Below are 17418 nucleotides of genomic sequence, written 5' to 3'. Positions count from 1 at the left end.
TATCTGAAATTCAAATATGACTGGATGCAGTGTATTTCACCTGGCAACCTCAATCTTGTGTCCAGGACTGACATTCCCAGCTCTCCCAACTGTGTCCCCCAACCCGGAGATGATCAGATGTGGTCCACATACTCTGTTGCCCAGGGTGAAGTGGGTAGGGAACACAGGCTTGGACACTGTCCAGTGGCCTGGCCACCTATATGAGGCTCAGCCTCCTCCAGGAAGACACCTTGACCTACTTAGGCCTCATCAGACAGTAGACCACCTCAGTAGACCACCTCAGGCTCCTTATCTGGGACAAATTCAGGGCCACCCCTCCCCCAGCCAGCTTAAGGCCCAAGTGTGGAGAATGTGGAGGTGGGTGGGGGACCCAGCTAGTGTGCTGAGAGCAATAGCACACACAGACCCTCTCAACATGAAACTAGAGTCTGGGGGGTCTGTGTTTCTGTGCAGCTGTGTGTTTCCCTTTTACTGCCCCGTGGGCAGTGCCCATCCACGTGCATGCCCTGGGGGCTCTGAGGCCCTGAATGGAACTGGCCTTAGGGTCTCCAAGGAGACTTGCTGCCGCCTCTGTGAAGCAGGCACCTACCGCAGCCAGGCCCTGGATTCCCAAACCTGTCAGCCCTGTCCCCCTGGATTCACCTGCCACCAGGGTGAGTTTGGGAAGCCTGGGTGTGAGCAGAAGAGGGGGCCTGGGGCCTTGGAATTGGACAGAGCCCAGCGAGGAGGATGGGGGTGGCAAGTAGGGAGGACCCATAGAGCCGCTAGGAGCATGCAGGGGAACAGGCCTGTAGTTTCTCTCAGCTAGGCCAGCCACCTGATTGGGAAAACCCCAGCATTTTGGTGGGGGTGGGGGGTGGGGAGGGAGGAAACACAGGTGAAAGGAGAGTCAGAGAAATTAGATGCCACACCTGTCTTGATGTTAGGTTTAAAAGACCTAAATATTATTGACTGTGCATCATATCATACAGTGAGCATGTTGGAGCCTGTCCTGGGAAACAGGACAAACTACAGCCTGGTGTATGAGCAATGCTGGATATGCAGCTCTGTGTCTACTGAGAAAGATGGAAGTGTGTTGTGTAGTGTGCCCAAAAGACCAAGGGTATTGTTGCTTGGGGGGTGGGAGGGTAAGTACAAGAAAGCACAGAGACTCTACTAACTCACAATCTAGATTCCTCCCTGATCAGTATTTGCTTTGCTATCTCCCCTCCCACTCCCTTCCCCACTTGAATCCTACCAGCAAGTCATTTTTCCCTCAGACTCTGCCATTTCTCAGTCTGCACCTCAGCTAGAGTCCATGGCTCAGAATTTCCCCTTCTATATCCCTCCAGGAACAGAGAGTTACCACAGCCACCCCTGCCCAGTGGGGCACTACTGTCCTGCTGGGACTCACAGCCCCAGGCCCTGCCCATTGGGAACGTTTAGAAACAGCAGCCAGGCAGGAGCAGCTGGAGAGTGCTTGCCATGCCCTGCAGGCACCTTCAGTGCCCAACCTGGCCAGGCTGGCTGCCTCCCCTGTGGGAGCTCTGCTTTCTCTCCACCCGGTGAGTCTCCGTTTATGCTCTCCCCGACAAACTGGTTAATCACCCTTGTCTCCAGATATGGCCTCCAAATACACCATTTCTCCTGTCCTCTGAAGTTTTGAGGATCAAGAGTGTAAGGTTTCAGAAAACCTCACTGCCACCAGATTTAATTGTTTTATGAAAGCTGCAGTATGTGAGAGAATGGGTGACCCCATGACTCCCACAGCACAGGCATAGTGTATATGCGTGGATAAAATGAGTTTGTGCCTTGACTTCAACAAGCCAATGAGTGAATGTGAGGAAACAAGCTCAGAGATGTCCAGCAACTTGCCCCAGATGACTCGACTAATGGAGGAGCCAGAACCTTGCACTGAGGCAGCGGGAGAGGTTCTGATGCTGCAATAAGCTCTTAAAGGTGGCAGTAGCCACACCCAGTTCCCTCACATCCACCCCTGGCTCAGAACCTGTGCAGCAGGATCAGGCACGGAGACATAAACCCAGGACTCAGCTGTGGTCACTGGTTCCTTGTTGATCCCCTTCACCTCGCTTCATTTCAGAGGTGGTCTCCTCCTGGTTTTTGCTGTGTGAACCACTTGTGCGTGGTCCACAGAGCAAGCAGGAAAATAACCAGCAGCAGGCGATTTAAGTTGTTCAAATCATAGGTATGTAGCCTCAATGGGGGCTCCCTCCAGTCCTGCTCCCTGATGAGGGCTGACCCCAGATCTCCAATGATATGAGCACCCACTGTGTATGCCCTCTACTGTTGCAAGTGCCGCCTAATATCCATCCTAGTGATCCACCAACTCTCTGAAATAGTCACAGTTACTATCATCCTTGCTTTATAAACACACCAACTAAAGTGCAGAGAGTTTAAATAACTTGTCCATGGTCAGAGAATTAGTGGCAGAACCAGGATTTGAACCCAGTCTAGCTGACTTCAACATTCCTGCTCTTAACCACTATGCCATGCCACCTTCAAATGGTGTGACTTGAGGTTTCCAGGGATTCTATCATCATTTCTTGTCTCTGCTTAAGGCCTTCTATCTCTTAGGTGACCAAGCTCTGAATCCAGTGACCAACCCTCACCCCAGAACTTGGAGGTCGAGAGCTGAATGAAGCAGGTCCCAATGGTTGTGTTATCTAAATTGCGTTCCACTGGCTTGTACATAACAACCTAGTACAGCCAGTTGCTTTAGTTATTGAGAAATACATTTTAAACTGTTTTTTTTAATGATTTTATTTATTTACTTGGCAGACAGAGATCACAAGTAGGCAGAGAGGCAGGCAGAAAGATAGAGGAGGAAGCAGGCTCTCTGCGGAGCAGATAGCCCGATGCAGGGCTCAATCCCAGGACATTGGGATCATGACCTGAGCCTTCGGCTCAGAGGCTTTAACCCACTGATCTACCCAGGTGCCCCCATTTTAAACTGTTTTATCTTGGAATGATCATGAGAGAATTAAAGCTATACCTTCTATGAGTATGTGATAATTTTTGTGGTGAGATGACCCTTAGGTCACACTAATTAAATTTTTTTCAGGCTGAAATTATTGCAAGAATTCTCTGTCACATAGAAACTTGGGGATATATTAGTCTTCTTGGGCTGCATGACAAAAATACACAGACTTGATGGATTAAACAATAAAATTCTATTTTCTCTTAGTTTTGGAGACTAGAAGTCCAACATTAAGGAGTTGGCGGATTTGGCTTCTTTTGAGATCACTCTCCTTTGCTTTCAGATGACTGCCCTCTTTCTGTCCTTGTAAGGGCTTTCCTCAGTGTGCAGGCATCCCTGGTATCTCTCTCATGTGTCCAAATTTCCTCTTACTAATACACCAGTCAGACTGGATTGGGGCCAGCCTAATGGCCTCATTTTAATTTAATCACATTTTTAAAGGCCTCATCCCCAAATACAGTTGCATTCTGAGGTAGTGGGAGTTCAGACTTCAACATAAGAATTTGGGGGAATAAATATGAATCCATAACATAGGCCTTGATCACCTCTAGGTCAAATTTTGAAATAAGTCAACATTTTCTTCAGGCTTATGTTCGGATTAGCCTTCTCAACTTCTACAAGAAGTCTCACTCCAGTTAATATAGTCTCCCATTTTATTTTCTAAAAGTTTTGCTGATTTATTGCATAAGGTATGAGTTAAGGGTCAAAATTCATTTTTCCCAAACAGATATCCAGTCAGCATGGCATGTTTATTGAAAGATCACTCATGTTTGTCATTAATCAAACATCTCATTGAATCTCTATATTTATGAATCTCTATTCCGTCCATTAAATCTTTTTCCTATCCTTGTAGTAATCATTGTCCTCATCACCATAGTTTTTTTTTTTTAATATTTTATTTATTTGCCAGAGAGAGTACACACAAGCAGGCAGAGAGGCAGGCAGAGGCAGCGAGAGAAGCAGGCTCCCTGCCGAGAAAGGAGCCTGATGCAGAACTCGATTCCAGGACCCCGGGATCATAAGCTGAGCCGAAGGCAGCGGCTTAACCAACTGAGCCACCTAGGCGTCCCCTAATCACCGTAATTTTATAATAACCTTAATATCAATAGTCTATGTCTTCCAACTTTGTTCTTTTTAAGATTGTGTTAGCTCTTGTGGTCCTTGATTTCTATACAATCAGATAATATCCACAAAGATACTTGCTGGAATTTTTTTGGATTACTTAGAAACAACAAACCCTTTTGGAGAGAAATGGCATCTTTATTATATCGAGTCTTCTAGTCCTTAAACACGGCTTAACTTTCCTTTTATTTACGTCATCTTTACTCTTTCAAGATTTTTGTCTTATTTTTATTTCTGGGTAGAGCCCTTATATACATCTTGTTAGCTTTATTACTAGGTACAGGCATACCTTATTTTATTGTGTTTCTCTTTACTGAGTTTCATGGATACCACATTTTTTACAAATTGAAGGTTGTAGCAACCCTGCATAGAGAAAGATGAATGATGCCATATTTCCAACAGCATTTGCTTGCTTCATGTCTCTGGATCAAGTTTTGGTAATTCTCTCAATATTTCATACTTCTTCTTTAACACTGTATTTGTCATGATCTGTGATCAGTGATTATAACCTGCTGAAAGCTCAGATTTGATTAGCATCTTTTAGCAATGAAGTATTTTTAATTAAGGCTTATATGTTGTTTTTTTGGACATAATGCTATTAACACTTAACAGACTACAGTATAGTACAAACATAAATGTTATATGTGCTGGGAAACCAAAAAATCCATTTGAATTGCTGTATTTATGTTTTTACATTGTTTTATTGCAATCTTTGATTTACTGCAGTGGTCTAGAATCGAACCCGCAAAATCTCTAAGATACCCTCAAGTTTTAATATTTTTTGAAGTTATTGAAAATTCTGTTAGGTTTTTAAAATTTCATCTTCCAAAGTTTTGTTTTTCTAAAATTTCCTTTTTCAGCTTATCCTTGAAACATATTTTAGCAAAGCAGAGAATCTAGCTTGATAGTTGTTTACTTTTAGAATTTCAAAGATATACTTCCATGGCCTCTGCCTTTTGTTATTTTTGTTGAGAAGTGTTACATAAGTCTTATATTTGCTCTTAGGAGTTAAATATCATTTTCCCCTGGTACTTTTAAGATTTCCTCATTGTCTTCAGTTTTGAGGAATATAACTGTAGTTCTCTTCCTATAGTTTTCCTTTTTTTTTTTAATCTTCTTTGAGTTTCTTTAGCATTTCATCAAGTCTGTGAAATTATCAGCCATTATGTTTTTAAAATTTTTTCTGCTCTACACCCTTCTTTCCTCTTGACTCTTCAATTACATGTTATCTCTTTTTTACCATACACATGTCTCTTGCATTATTTTCTGCATTTTTCATTTTTTATTTTCTCTTTCTGAGATTCAATCTGGATAGCTTTTTCAGGCCTATTTTCTTCAGCTCCATACAATCTGCAATTAAACACATCTATCAATATTTGATGTTTTGCTATTGAATGCTTCGGACCTGGAATTTATATTAGTCTTTTATAATTCCCTGTTTAAATTTTCCTCTGATCTTGTCCTTTGATTTATCAAACATACTAATCGCACTTTAAAGTACATGGCATGGCTTAAAACTCCAATATTTGGATCTCATATGAGCCCATAACTAGTGTCTGGGGTTTTGGATGTTGCTGTATTCTTTCTCCTTCGATTTCTTAAAAATTCTTGCTTTTTTTGCATGTCTGGTTTTTGTTTTATTTATTTTGTTTGTTTTGTTTTGTTTTGTTTTCATTTATTTATTTTCAGCATAACAGTATCATTATTTTTTTCACCACACCCAGTGCTCCATGCAATCTGTGCCCTCTATAATACCCACCACCTGGTACCCCAACCTCCCACCCCCCTACCACTTCAAACGCCTCAGATTATTTTTCAGAGTCCATAGTCTCTCATGATTCACGTCCCCTTCCAATTTACCCCAACCCCATTCTCTCTAACTCCCCATGTCCTCCATGCTTTTTGTTATGCTCCACAAATAAGTGAAACCATATGATAATTGACTCTCTCTGCTTGACTTATTTCATTCAGCATAATCTCTTCCAGTCCCGTCCATGTTGCTACAAAAGTTGGGTATTCGTCCTTTCTGATGGAGGCATAATACTCCATAGTGTATATGGACCACATCTTCCTTATCCATTCATCCGTTGAAGGGCATCTTGGTTCTTTCCACAGTTTGGCGACCGTGGCCATTGCTGCTATAAACATTGGGGTACAGATGGCCCTTCTTTTCATGATCTGGATCTTTGGGGTAAATACCCAGGAGTGCAATGGCAGGGTCATAGGGAAGTTCTATTTTTAATTTCTTGAGGAATCTCCACACTGTTCTCCAAAGAGGCTGTACCAACTTGCATTCCCAACAACAGTGGAAGAGGGGTTCCCCTTTCTCCACATCCTCTCCAACACGTTGTTTCCTGTCTTGCAAATTTTGGCCATTCTAACTGGTGTAAGGTGATATCTCAATGTGGTTTTAATTTGAATCTCCCTGATGGCTAGTGATGATGAATATTTTTTCATGTGTCTGATAGCCATTTGTATGTCTTCATTGGAGAAGGGTCTGTCCATATCTTCTGCCCATTTTTTGATATGATTGTCTGTTTTGTGTGTGTTGAGTTTGAGGAGTTCATTATAGATCCTGGATATCAACCTTTTGTCTGTACTGGCATTTGCAAATATCTTCTCCTATTCCGTGGGTTGCCTCTTTGTTTTCTTGACTGTTTCCTTTGCTGTGCAGAAGCTTTTGATTTTGATGAAGTCCCAAAAGTTCATCTTCGCTTTTGTTTCCTTTGCCTTTGGAGACATATCTTGAAAGAAGTTGCTGTGGCTGATATCGAAGAGATTACTGCTTATGTTCTCCTCTAGGATTCTGATGGATTCCTGTCTCACATTGAGGACTTTTATCCATTTTGAGTTTATCTTTGTGTACGGTGTAAGAGAATGGTCGAGTTTCATTCTTCTACATATAGTTGCCCAGTTTTCCCAGCACCATTTATTGAAGAGACTGTCTTTTTTCCACTGTATATTTTTTCCTGTTTTGTTGAAGATTATTTGCCCATAGAGTTGAGGGTACATATCTGGGCTCTCTACTCTGTTCCACTGGTCTATGCTGTCCATGCTGACCATGCTGTCTTGGTGATCACAGCTTTGTAGTAAATCTTGAAATCAGGTAACGTGATGCCCCCAGTTTTATTTTTGTTTTTCAACATTTCCTTAGCGATTCGGGGTCTCTTCTGATTCCATACAAATTTTAGGATTATTTGCTCCAGCTCTTTGAAGAATACCAGTGGAATTTTTATCGGAATAGCATTAAAAGTATAGATTTCTCTAGGCAGTATAGACATTTTAACAATGTTTATTCTTCCGATCCAAGAGCATGGAATGGTCTTCCATCTTTTTGTGTCTTCTTCAATTTCTTTCATGAGTGTTCTGTAGTTCCTTGAGTACAGATCCTTTACCTCTTTGGTTAGGTTTATTCCCAGGTCTTATGGTTCTTGGTGCTATAGTCAATGGAATCAATTCTCTAATTTCCCTTTCTGTATTTTCATTGTTAGTGTATAAGAAAGCCACTGATTTCTGTACATTGACTTTGTATCCTGCCACTTTGCTGAATTGCTGTATGAATTCTAGTAGTTTGGGGGTGGAGTCTTTTGGGTTTTCTATATAAAGAATCATGCCATCTGTGAATAGAGAGAGTTTTACTTCTTCATTGCCAATTTGGATACCTTTTATTTCCCTTTGTTGACTGATTGCTGTTGCTAGGACTTCTAATACTATGTTGAAAAAGAGTGGTGAAAGTGGGCATCCTTGTCGTGTTCCTGATCTCAACGGGAAGGCTGCAAGCTTTTTCCCATTGAGGATGATATTTGCTGTGGGTCTTTCATAGATAGATTTGATGAAGTTCAGGTATGTTCCCTCTATCCCTATACTTTGAAGTGTTTTCATCAGGAACGGACGCTGGATTTTGTCAAATGCTTTTTCTGCATCAATTGAGAGGACTATGTGGTTCTTCTCTCTTCTCTTATTAATTTGTTCTATCACATTGATTGATTTGTGAATGTTGAACCATTCTTGTAGCCCAGGGATGAATCCCACCTGGTCATGGTGGATAATCTTTTTAATGTGCTGTTGGATCCTGTTGGCTAGGATCTTGTTGAGAATCTTAACATCCATATTCATCAGTAATATTGTCTGAAATTCTCCATTTTGGTAGGGTCTTTGCCTGGTTTGGGGATCAGGGTAATGCTGGCTTCATAGAAAGAGTCAGGAAGTTTTCCTTCTGCTTCAATTTTTTGACCCAGCTTCAAAAGAAGAGGTGTTATTTCTTCTTTGAAAGTTTGGTAGAATTCTACGGGGAATACATCAGGTCTTGGGCTCTTGTTTTTTGGGAGGTTTTTGATCACTGCTTCTATCTCGTTACTAGATATTGGTCTATTCAGGTTGTCAATTTCTTCCTGATTCAATTTTGGGAGTTTATAGTTTTCCAGGAATGCATCTATTTCATCTAGGATATATATATATAACATATAACTGTTGATAATAACTTCTGATGATTGTTTCTACTTCCTTGGTGTTCGTTGTGATCTCTCCCTTTTCATTCATAATTTTATGTATTTGAGCTTTCTCTCTTTTCTTTTGGATTAGTGTGGCCAATGGTTTATCAATCTTATTGATTCTTTCAAAAAACCAGCTTCTAGTTTCATTGATACGTTCTACTGTATCTCCGGTTTCTACCTTATCAATCTCAGCTCTAATCTTGATTATTTCCCTTCTTATGTGTGGAGTTGGTTTGATTGGTTGTTGATTCTCCAGTTCTTTAAGGTATAGAGACAGCTGCTGTGTTCTGGATTTTTCAATTTTTTTGAGGGAGGCTTGGATGACTATGTATTTCCCCCTTAGGACCGCCTTTGCTGTATCCCATAGGTTTTGGATCTAAGTGTCTTCATTCTCATTGGTTTCCATGAATTGTTTCAGTTCTTCTTTGATCTCCTGGTGGATCCAAGCATTCTTAAGCAAGGTGGTCTTTAGTTTCCAGGTGTTTGAGTTCCTTTGGAACTTTTCCTTGTGATTGAGCTCCAGTTTCAAAGCATTGTGATCTGAGAATGTGCAGGGAATAATCTCAGTCTTTTGATATCGGTTGAGTCCTGATTTGTGACCCAGTATGTGGTCTATTCTGGAGAAAGTTCCATGTGCACTTGAGAAGAATGAGTATTCTGTTGTTTTAGGGTGGAATGTTCTGTATATATCTATGAGGTCCATCTGGTCCAATGTGTCATTCAATGCTCTTGTTTCTTTTTTGATTTTCTGCTTCGATGATCTGTCTATTTCTGAGACAGGCATGTTAAGATCTCCAATGATTAGTGTATCCATATCAATATGACTCTTTATCTTGATTAACAGTTTTCTTATGTAATTGGCTGCTCCCATATTGGGGGCATAGATATTTACAATTGTTAGATCATCTTGGTGGATAGTCCCTTTAAGAATGATGTAGTGTCCTTCTGGATCTCTGACTACAGTCTTTAGTTTAAAATCTAATTTGTCTGATAGGAGAATTGCTACCCCAGCCTTTTTTTGAGGCCCATTGGCATGAAAGATGCTTCTCCATCCCTTCACTTTCAGTCTGGGTGTATCTTTAGGTTCAAAATGGGTCTCTTGTAGACAACATATGGATGGATCCTCTCATTTTATCTAGTCTGCAACCCTGTGCCCTTTTATGGGCACATTTAGGCCATTCACATTGAGGGTGATTATTGATAGATATGTTTTTATTGACATCATGTTACCTTTGAAGTCTTTCTTTCTGTAGATTGTCTCTATATTTCTGTTCAATGCTATTCTTGGGCTTTTTCCTCCTTTAAAGAAGCCCCCTTAATATTTCCTGCAGTATCGGCTTGGTGGTGGCATAGTCTTTTAAGCCTTGCCGGTCTTGGAAACTCTTTATCTCTCTATCCATTTTGAATGTCAGTCTTGCTGGATAAAGTATTCTTGGCTGCATGTTCTTCTCATTCAGTGCCCTGAATATATTTTGCCAGCCCTTTCTGGCTTGCCAGGTCTCTGTGGACAGGTCTGATGTTATTCTGATGGGCTTTCCTCTCTACGTAAGGATCTTCTTTGTCCTAGCTGCTTTCAAGAGGTTCTGGCTACAATTATAATTCTTCATTCTTACTATTAGGTGTCTCGAGGACTTTTGAGAATCTGTAATCTTGGGGGGAAACCTTTCGGCCTCTAGTACATAAACACTGGTTCCATTCATGAGATTTGGAAAATTTTCATGAAGAACTTGTTCCACTATATCTTCTAGACTTCTTTCTTTCTCCTCCCCTTCAGAGATTCCAATAATTCTGACATTGGAATGTTTTATGGCATCATTTATTTCCCTGATTCTGTTTTCGTGGATTCTAAGCTGTTTGTTCCAGGCTTCCTCCTGATCCTTTCTCTCTATCTCTTTGTCCTCCAGATCACTAATTCTATCTTCTGCCTCAGTTACTCTAGCTTTGAGAGAATTTAGATTAGATTGGAACTCATTGAGAGCATTGTGAAGCTCATCCCTGGTAGCTTTCAGCTCTTCCCTAATATTGAAAACATGATCTCTGGTCGTTTTCAGTTTGGCCCTAATCAATTCCGTTTGGTCACCCATGGCTTTCTCCAACCTAGCTATTGCTTGGATAATTGTTAGCCTGAATTCTCTTTCCAACATATTGTCTATGTTGATAGCCATTAGCTCTGTTGCAGAGCCATCCTCTGTATTTTTCTTCTGTTGGGCATTCCTCCTCCTAGTCATTTTGGTGAGAGATGGCTGAACAGGTGTAGCTGGGTGTATCAACTGTGGTGCAGTCAAGGTGAACCCTGAAATGCTCTGAGCAATCAGGGCTTCCCACCCAAATGATAGGAAAAAGAAAAGGAGAAGAAAAAAAGAGAGAGGGAAAGAGACAGGAAAGAAAGGTGAGTTAAAAGAGAAGGTTTAGCCCAAATGGGCCCCAAGTTAAGATTTATGAAGTATACAAACAGACACAGATAAACAAAAAGACTGATAATAGTATATGACAAGAGAAAAGAAATAATATATATATTTGCATATATATATATATATGCAAATAAAGGAAGAACCTCGTCAAAAAGAACCCTGAGTGTAAGATTTATATACTATCAAGACAAACACAAAAACACAGAAATCCTGGTGGAAGAAAAAGATGGGAGAGTGGTTGTAAATTCTCAGTGTGGGTGAGGAAGGTTGTTTTTATTCTTCCTGGATGTATCTTGATATCTTTGTTAAAGGACTCAACTTTCCTAAGATAAGGGGGGATTAGGAATTAGTTTACCTATAGGGGTGGTATTGATTGGGGAAAGGGGATTACCTTGAAGCTTAACTCTATATGAATATTAGAAAATAAAAAATTTAAAAAGGAATAAACTAAACAAAACTAAAATTAAAAAAAAAGAAATTTAAAAAATAGAAATGCAAAAGGAAAATACAGGTGTATGTATCAAAAAGTTCAGGTTAGAAGGTTATTATGGAATTTGATGTACTGGACATCTCACTGTGACAGTAAATAGGTTAAAAAAATTATCTATATAATAATAAAAAATTAACTATATTTTAAAAATGAGCCAGAAGAGTGGGACCGAATTAATAATAAAAACTGTCCTATGAAGTAGTGGTGGTTGTTCTCTTGTAGTCTTTTTTTTTTTTTTCCTTTCCCAGTTGGTTTTCTGGGGGAGGGGCCTGCCATGTGGGTTTTCAGTCCCTGAAGTTCTCTCAGCTAAGTCCTCCGCCCCCCTCAAGGGGGTGGGCTCTGAGGAAACTGGTTTTCTCAGGCTTTTGTTCTCTAGAGGTTTTTATATTTGTTCACTTTTGTTTTTCTCTCGCGCCTTGACCGCTTTTGATGGTTTTTGTAGGTTTAGAGGAAAGCAAACCACCCTGACCTCCCTCTCAGAGAGAAGCCTCAGTCAGGCTGCAGAGCCCAAATAAATCCCCCCTTGGCCGCTGGCAGAGCAGGTTCCCAGTCGCGGTCCCTGGGGACTCAGGATTTTTTGCTTGTACCCAAAACCATGGCAGAGGCAGCTGTCTGGGCAGCTCCAGACTGCAGGATTGCACACTGAGATTTTCCCGCTGGCCCGGGCTGGGAGTGCCTGGTCTTTCAGGTCCGAGAGGACCCAGCTGGCATTTGTGTGCACATCTCTCAGGAGAGGGCACAGGCAAGACTGGGACTCTGATGGCACAGCAGGGCACTTGCGTGGGGACTGCAAAAAGGCTGTGCTTCTGTTGGCTGGCCAGGCTCCCAGCCCCTAATGGGAGATGGGTGCCAGGCACTCTCAGGCGCGCTGGTGGTTCAGGGACTGAGACCTGGTTTCTCTGCTGCACTTTCTCTGGCTCTGCGCCAGGGGTGGCTGTCCTGGGTCTGGGGACTTAAGCCCCTGACCCTAACACCCCATTCCTGCTCCCCCCACCCCACCCCCCGCGGTGATCCTTTGCTCTTTTTGAGTGCTCCCTGAAGGACCCCAGGTCAGAACTATAGTATAGCCTATAAGTTTTAACATTCTTTTTATAACCAGCTTATGCTAACTAAGAAACTGTGGCCAGCTGACCATAGATAAGGGAGTCAGCAAGCAGCATAACAGGATAACGAATAGCAAAAATCTATGTTTAACCCAGCTGTTTCTGGCTTCTGTATAATCTTCTAATGCTTTGCTAAGAAATGAAAAATTGCTTAAACCCTCGTTCGCTGTGTAATCAAATAAAGTTATACCCTTCCCCTGTTAAGAATTTCCCCTACTACTAAGTAAAATTGATAAGGGTTGCCTCCTGTACCAAGGCCGGAGACGCAACCCGTACCAAGGCCGGAGACGTATGGTTCAGCACGTATGCTAGCTGGAGACGTGCGGTTCAGCACGTATACAGATAAAGGTTAGAAACGTGCAATTCAACACGTACCCTCTACTGTACACTACCTGAACGGTGACTAGCCAGAATGTATGGTTGGTTTTAAAGGATTGGCTACCTATGTGTAGGCCTTACTGTAATGCTTTGAAATTACTGGCTAGAAAAGTGAGGGCTCTGATGTAATGGACTGTAAAATTCTATATTAAGGGACTCCCGAAACAGATCGGGGCTCTCAGGCACTGACCCATCCCTCGCGGATTTTCATGGTCAAGTGTCCCTGGGAGTCCGAGCATGCCCGAATAAAATCCTCTTGCTTATTGCATCCAGTGGTCTGTGAGTGCGTCCTTGGGTGCGGGTCCTCTAGGGTCTTTCACTCCCCAGGCGCAGGGCACTCTCATATTGGGATATTACTTTCCAACGGGTCGCCTCTGGTGGCTCCCTCCCCCTTTTGTTTATCTTCCGATATCAGTCTGACTTTCCCACTCCACTTTACCTGCCCACTGGCGTCTTCTGCTCCAGTAGAGATCCAGACATGTATAATTCTGATCTCAGGCTGATTCCGTGGGTGATTGGAGATCTTTGGAAGGTAATCAGCTCACTTTAGGGAGCAGGTTGAACGGGCGCCTCCTACTTCCCCGCCATCTTTTCTCCCGTTTTGTTTTGTTTTGTTTTTATTAAACACTACACATTGTGAGTGAAAATTGTGGAGAAATTCTGGATGTTGTTTTCTTCCTCCACAAAAGAATTACTTTCTTTCTGTAGTAGGAATAAATCACCTCAGTTCACCAGGCATTCAGAAAATTAGTGCTAGGCTCCAGGTTTTGAGAAATGTAGTTTCCTTACAGCCAATCCATACTAGGTTGCAGCCCTTCAGTTGTCCAACCTAAAAGCTTGTGATGTTTACCAGAGACACTTATTCTTGGTGTGCCCAATTTTTGTCCTCTTACCCTTATAAGACATCCTGAAGCTATGCTTCAGCCTCCCAATGGCAATTTTGAAGAGGTAAATGCCTTTCAGGAAAATGTGGTGCCAAATGTGGGGCTCACCCCTCTTAATTTCCATTGTCTCCAAGATTTTTTTCACCATAAGTTTTCAGTTAAGTTCTTCATGCCTTCAAATAGATGTTTTTTTATATTTTCCTGGTCTTTCTAGTTATGTCATAGGAAGATCGACCTAAAGTAAGGTATTCTGCTATTGCCAAAGGTAGAAAAACTTATGCACACTTTTATAAACTGCCTCTTTCCCTTTTGGGATGAAATGGGGAGGTTTTTAGTTCATTTATTTTAGAGGTTAGTTCACAAACACTAAACCTCCAACTATTGTTGTTAGTGCGACAAAGACACTATGAAAGATATGAAGACAAGTGCAATAGGAAGAAAGAAAAGAATATATAACAAATTGGCAAAGCATCAAGTGCCACAAGAAAAAAAAAAAAAAAAAAAAGAAGTCTGGATGGTTCAATACAGGAAGAAATTGAAGGATCAGGGAGACTTATGGGAAGGTTGTAATTTTTTTTTAAGATTTTATTTATTTATTTGACAGACAGAGATTACAAGTAGGCAGAGAAGCAGGCAGAGAGAGAGGAGGAAGCAGACTCCCCGCTGAGCAGAAAGCCGGATATGGGGCTCGATCCCAGGCCCTCAGATCATGACCTGAGCTGAAGGCAGAGGCTTTCACCCACTGAGCCACCCAGGCGCCCCATAATTTTTTTTTTTTGAGGCTTGACGCATGTTTATTTAAAACAAACAATGGGGGGGGGGAGCCTGGGTGGCTTAGTGGGTTAAAGCCTCTGCCTTGCAGAGGACCCTGATCCCAGGGTCCTGGGATCAAGCCCCGCATCGGGGTCTCTGCTCCACGGAGAGCCTGTTTCCTCCTTTCTCTCTCTGTCTGCCTCTCTGCCTACTTGTGATCTCTCTCTGTCAAATAAATAAATAAAATCTTTAAATAAATAAATAAATAAAACAATGGAAAGTTTATCATGCCATTTGCAGCAACCCAAGCAATATTTTCTAGCCATTACAAAACATATTAAAACAAAATTTCTAGATTGCCTTTGACTTTTATGCCTCTTTCTGAAAAGTTAATTTCACGAATATGCTTGGTTTCTCTAATACAATAGGGGCAACTCACATCAGAAAACAGAAACAGTAAACTGTGAACTGAGTTGAGGGGAAGGTCCTGAGGTTGAAAGAGCAGATGTGCATAAATGTAGAACTGAAAATCATTGTCAGGAAAGACATCTATTTTGTCAATTTTGGAAAAGTAAAGTGAGGAAAGGAACTAATACCTTCTATTGCCCTCAGGTACTTCCAGTGGTACTCTATATGCTTGAAATAGATGATTCCATCTTATCCAGAGTCTCAAAAAAAAAAAGCCCTCTGAAGTAGATACATCATATACATTTTTGTTTGTTTGCTTCAAATTTTTATTAAATTCTACTTAGTTAACATATGGTATAATATTGGTTTCAGGAGTAGAATTTAGTGATTCCTCACTGACATACAACAAGTGCCCTTCTTAGTACCCATGACCCATTTAGGAATCTACCCACCTCCCCTCTATCAACCCTCAGTTTGCTCTCTATAGTGAAGAGTCTCTTACAGTTTGCCTCTCTTTCTTTTCTTTTCTTCCTTCCCTTGTGTTCATCTGTTTCCTTTCTTAAATTCCTCATATGAGTGAAATCATATGGTATTTATATTTCTCTGACTTATTTTGCTTAGCATAATATACTCTAGCTCCATACACATCATTGCAAATGGCAAGATTTCATTCTTTTTGATGTCTGAGTAATATTCCTTGGAAAGTTTTTATTTATTTTATTTTTTATAATTTTATACACATTTTATTTTATTTATTATGTTCAGTTAGCTGTTATATAAAAAGGTTGTATTTAAACAGGAACTTGAAGGTAAGTAAAACTTGGGTTGAGATGTTTGGGGGAAGTTATTAAACAATGATTCCTTTAATATAGATCTGTGATTATTTCTACAGTCATGTATGCCAGACCAAGAGTTCAGACCTTTGTTCAAAGTATTCTTTAGCAACATAATACTTTTTCAGAATATTTCACATTTAGAAAATTAATATGAAAAAATGTAAAAGCAGAGTGGTACAGATCGAAAAAAGATTGAGTTCTAAAATCCCCAAGGCTCCCCTGTGTAACCACAGGCTTACACAGTGCTTTGGACAATGAGATATGGAAGACTCCCAGGGTCTCAGCAGAGACCTGGTCTAGATAAGCCAAAAAATTTATTGGAGTTCATGATATTAGAGAGGGCTTCACCATCTAGAACCTGACTCATGAAAGTTCTGTGTGTCATTTCATTATTGAGTAATTACCTTTCTTCTCCATAGTAGAAATAATTATTCTTCTTGTTAATGGTCCCTAAATTCATTTGGGGAAAGAATATGACCATATTAGCAAAAGTTGTCAACTCTCAATCCATTCAACAAGCTCTGCTGAGTTCTTTTGGTTACTATGTACCATACATGTAAGTGATTATCTGCAGGAGCAGATAAGGGCTAAACTTTAAATGACTCTTTTATTCTCCCTGAGCAGATGACAGTTCCAACAGGGGCGAACAAACTGGAATTGCAGTGAATCCTAGACAACTACAAGGTCCCAATCTCTACCTCTCCCCCAGCTGGCTCTCCTAGAAGAACAATCACCTAGACTCTGTTAGTCTCCCAAATAAAATCTGAACCTTCCCCACTCATCACCTTCTTCTCTGCTGGGAATCCCTGTTCTCTTGGCTCTGCCATCCAGTCCAGACCATCCTTCAAGCTCCTTGAGAGGCCTTTAATCTCTGTAGCTCTCTCTATTTTCTAGAGATGGAGGTCTGTGCCAGTCCTTCAGAAATGGTCCCCCATGGCTTTGTGGGATGGAGAATAGGAACAACACTTTCCATTCCATAATGTGTCAAGTGCTTTCAACTACATCCATAATTCTCAGCCACAGCTACACATTAAATCCCTCAAGACACTTAAAAAGTAGGTGTTCTGGCTTCACTTCAGAGGTTTATATATAATTTACCTAGAGAGTACTTGAACATCAACATTTTTTAAAAGCTTCTCAGATGAATCTAATGCAAAGTCAGGGTTGAGAATCATTGACTCAAAAGATCTCATTCAGTCCCCACAAAGACTTCTAAGGTCAGTACTTTGGTAAATGTGAGTATCTGGTCTCCCCATCTAGATCACAAACTCCCTTTGGACAGGGACAGAGAGTTTACCCATGTCTCTGGCTCACTCTTAGGTGTGTGTGATGGGCTATGGGACTCCTCTATCCCCAGGTGCCTCCAGCTGCATGTGTCGGGGCCTGAACAGGGTCTTCCAGAAGTCAGATGGTTTCTGCATCTGCCAGGCAGGACATGAGTCCTATAGCAGAAGGGGCCTGGAAAGTGAGGAGAGCAACGGTGATGAAGATTGTCAGCCCCAGGTAACACCTTGGCCTCAAGAAAGGAAGGCTTGAAGACTGAGGAGAGATAGCATGCCAGCC

At 41.3% G+C, this 17418-nt stretch overlaps 1 protein-coding gene across 1 annotated transcript in view; it reads left to right on the top strand.

The window, feature by feature from the left end:
- The window catches only part of LOC131814124 (SCO-spondin-like), a 105724-nt gene that overhangs the window by 61301 nt on the left and 27005 nt on the right, over window positions 1-17418 (top strand). Inside the window, exons 47-50 of the mRNA XM_059144822.1 lie at window positions 454-653; window positions 972-1127; window positions 1332-1544; window positions 17213-17358. Coding sequence (XP_059000805.1) covers window positions 454-653; window positions 972-1127; window positions 1332-1544; window positions 17213-17358 — 715 coding nt within the window. The remainder of the gene's footprint in view (window positions 1-453; window positions 654-971; window positions 1128-1331; window positions 1545-17212; window positions 17359-17418) is intronic.

The sequence above is a fragment of the Mustela lutreola genome, chromosome 13 (assembly GCF_030435805.1).
Source record: "Mustela lutreola isolate mMusLut2 chromosome 13, mMusLut2.pri, whole genome shotgun sequence".
NCBI classification, from domain to species: Eukaryota; Metazoa; Chordata; class Mammalia; order Carnivora; family Mustelidae; genus Mustela; species Mustela lutreola.
Note: the sequence above shows the minus strand (reverse complement) of the source record. Positions and strands in the feature narration are given on the sequence as shown.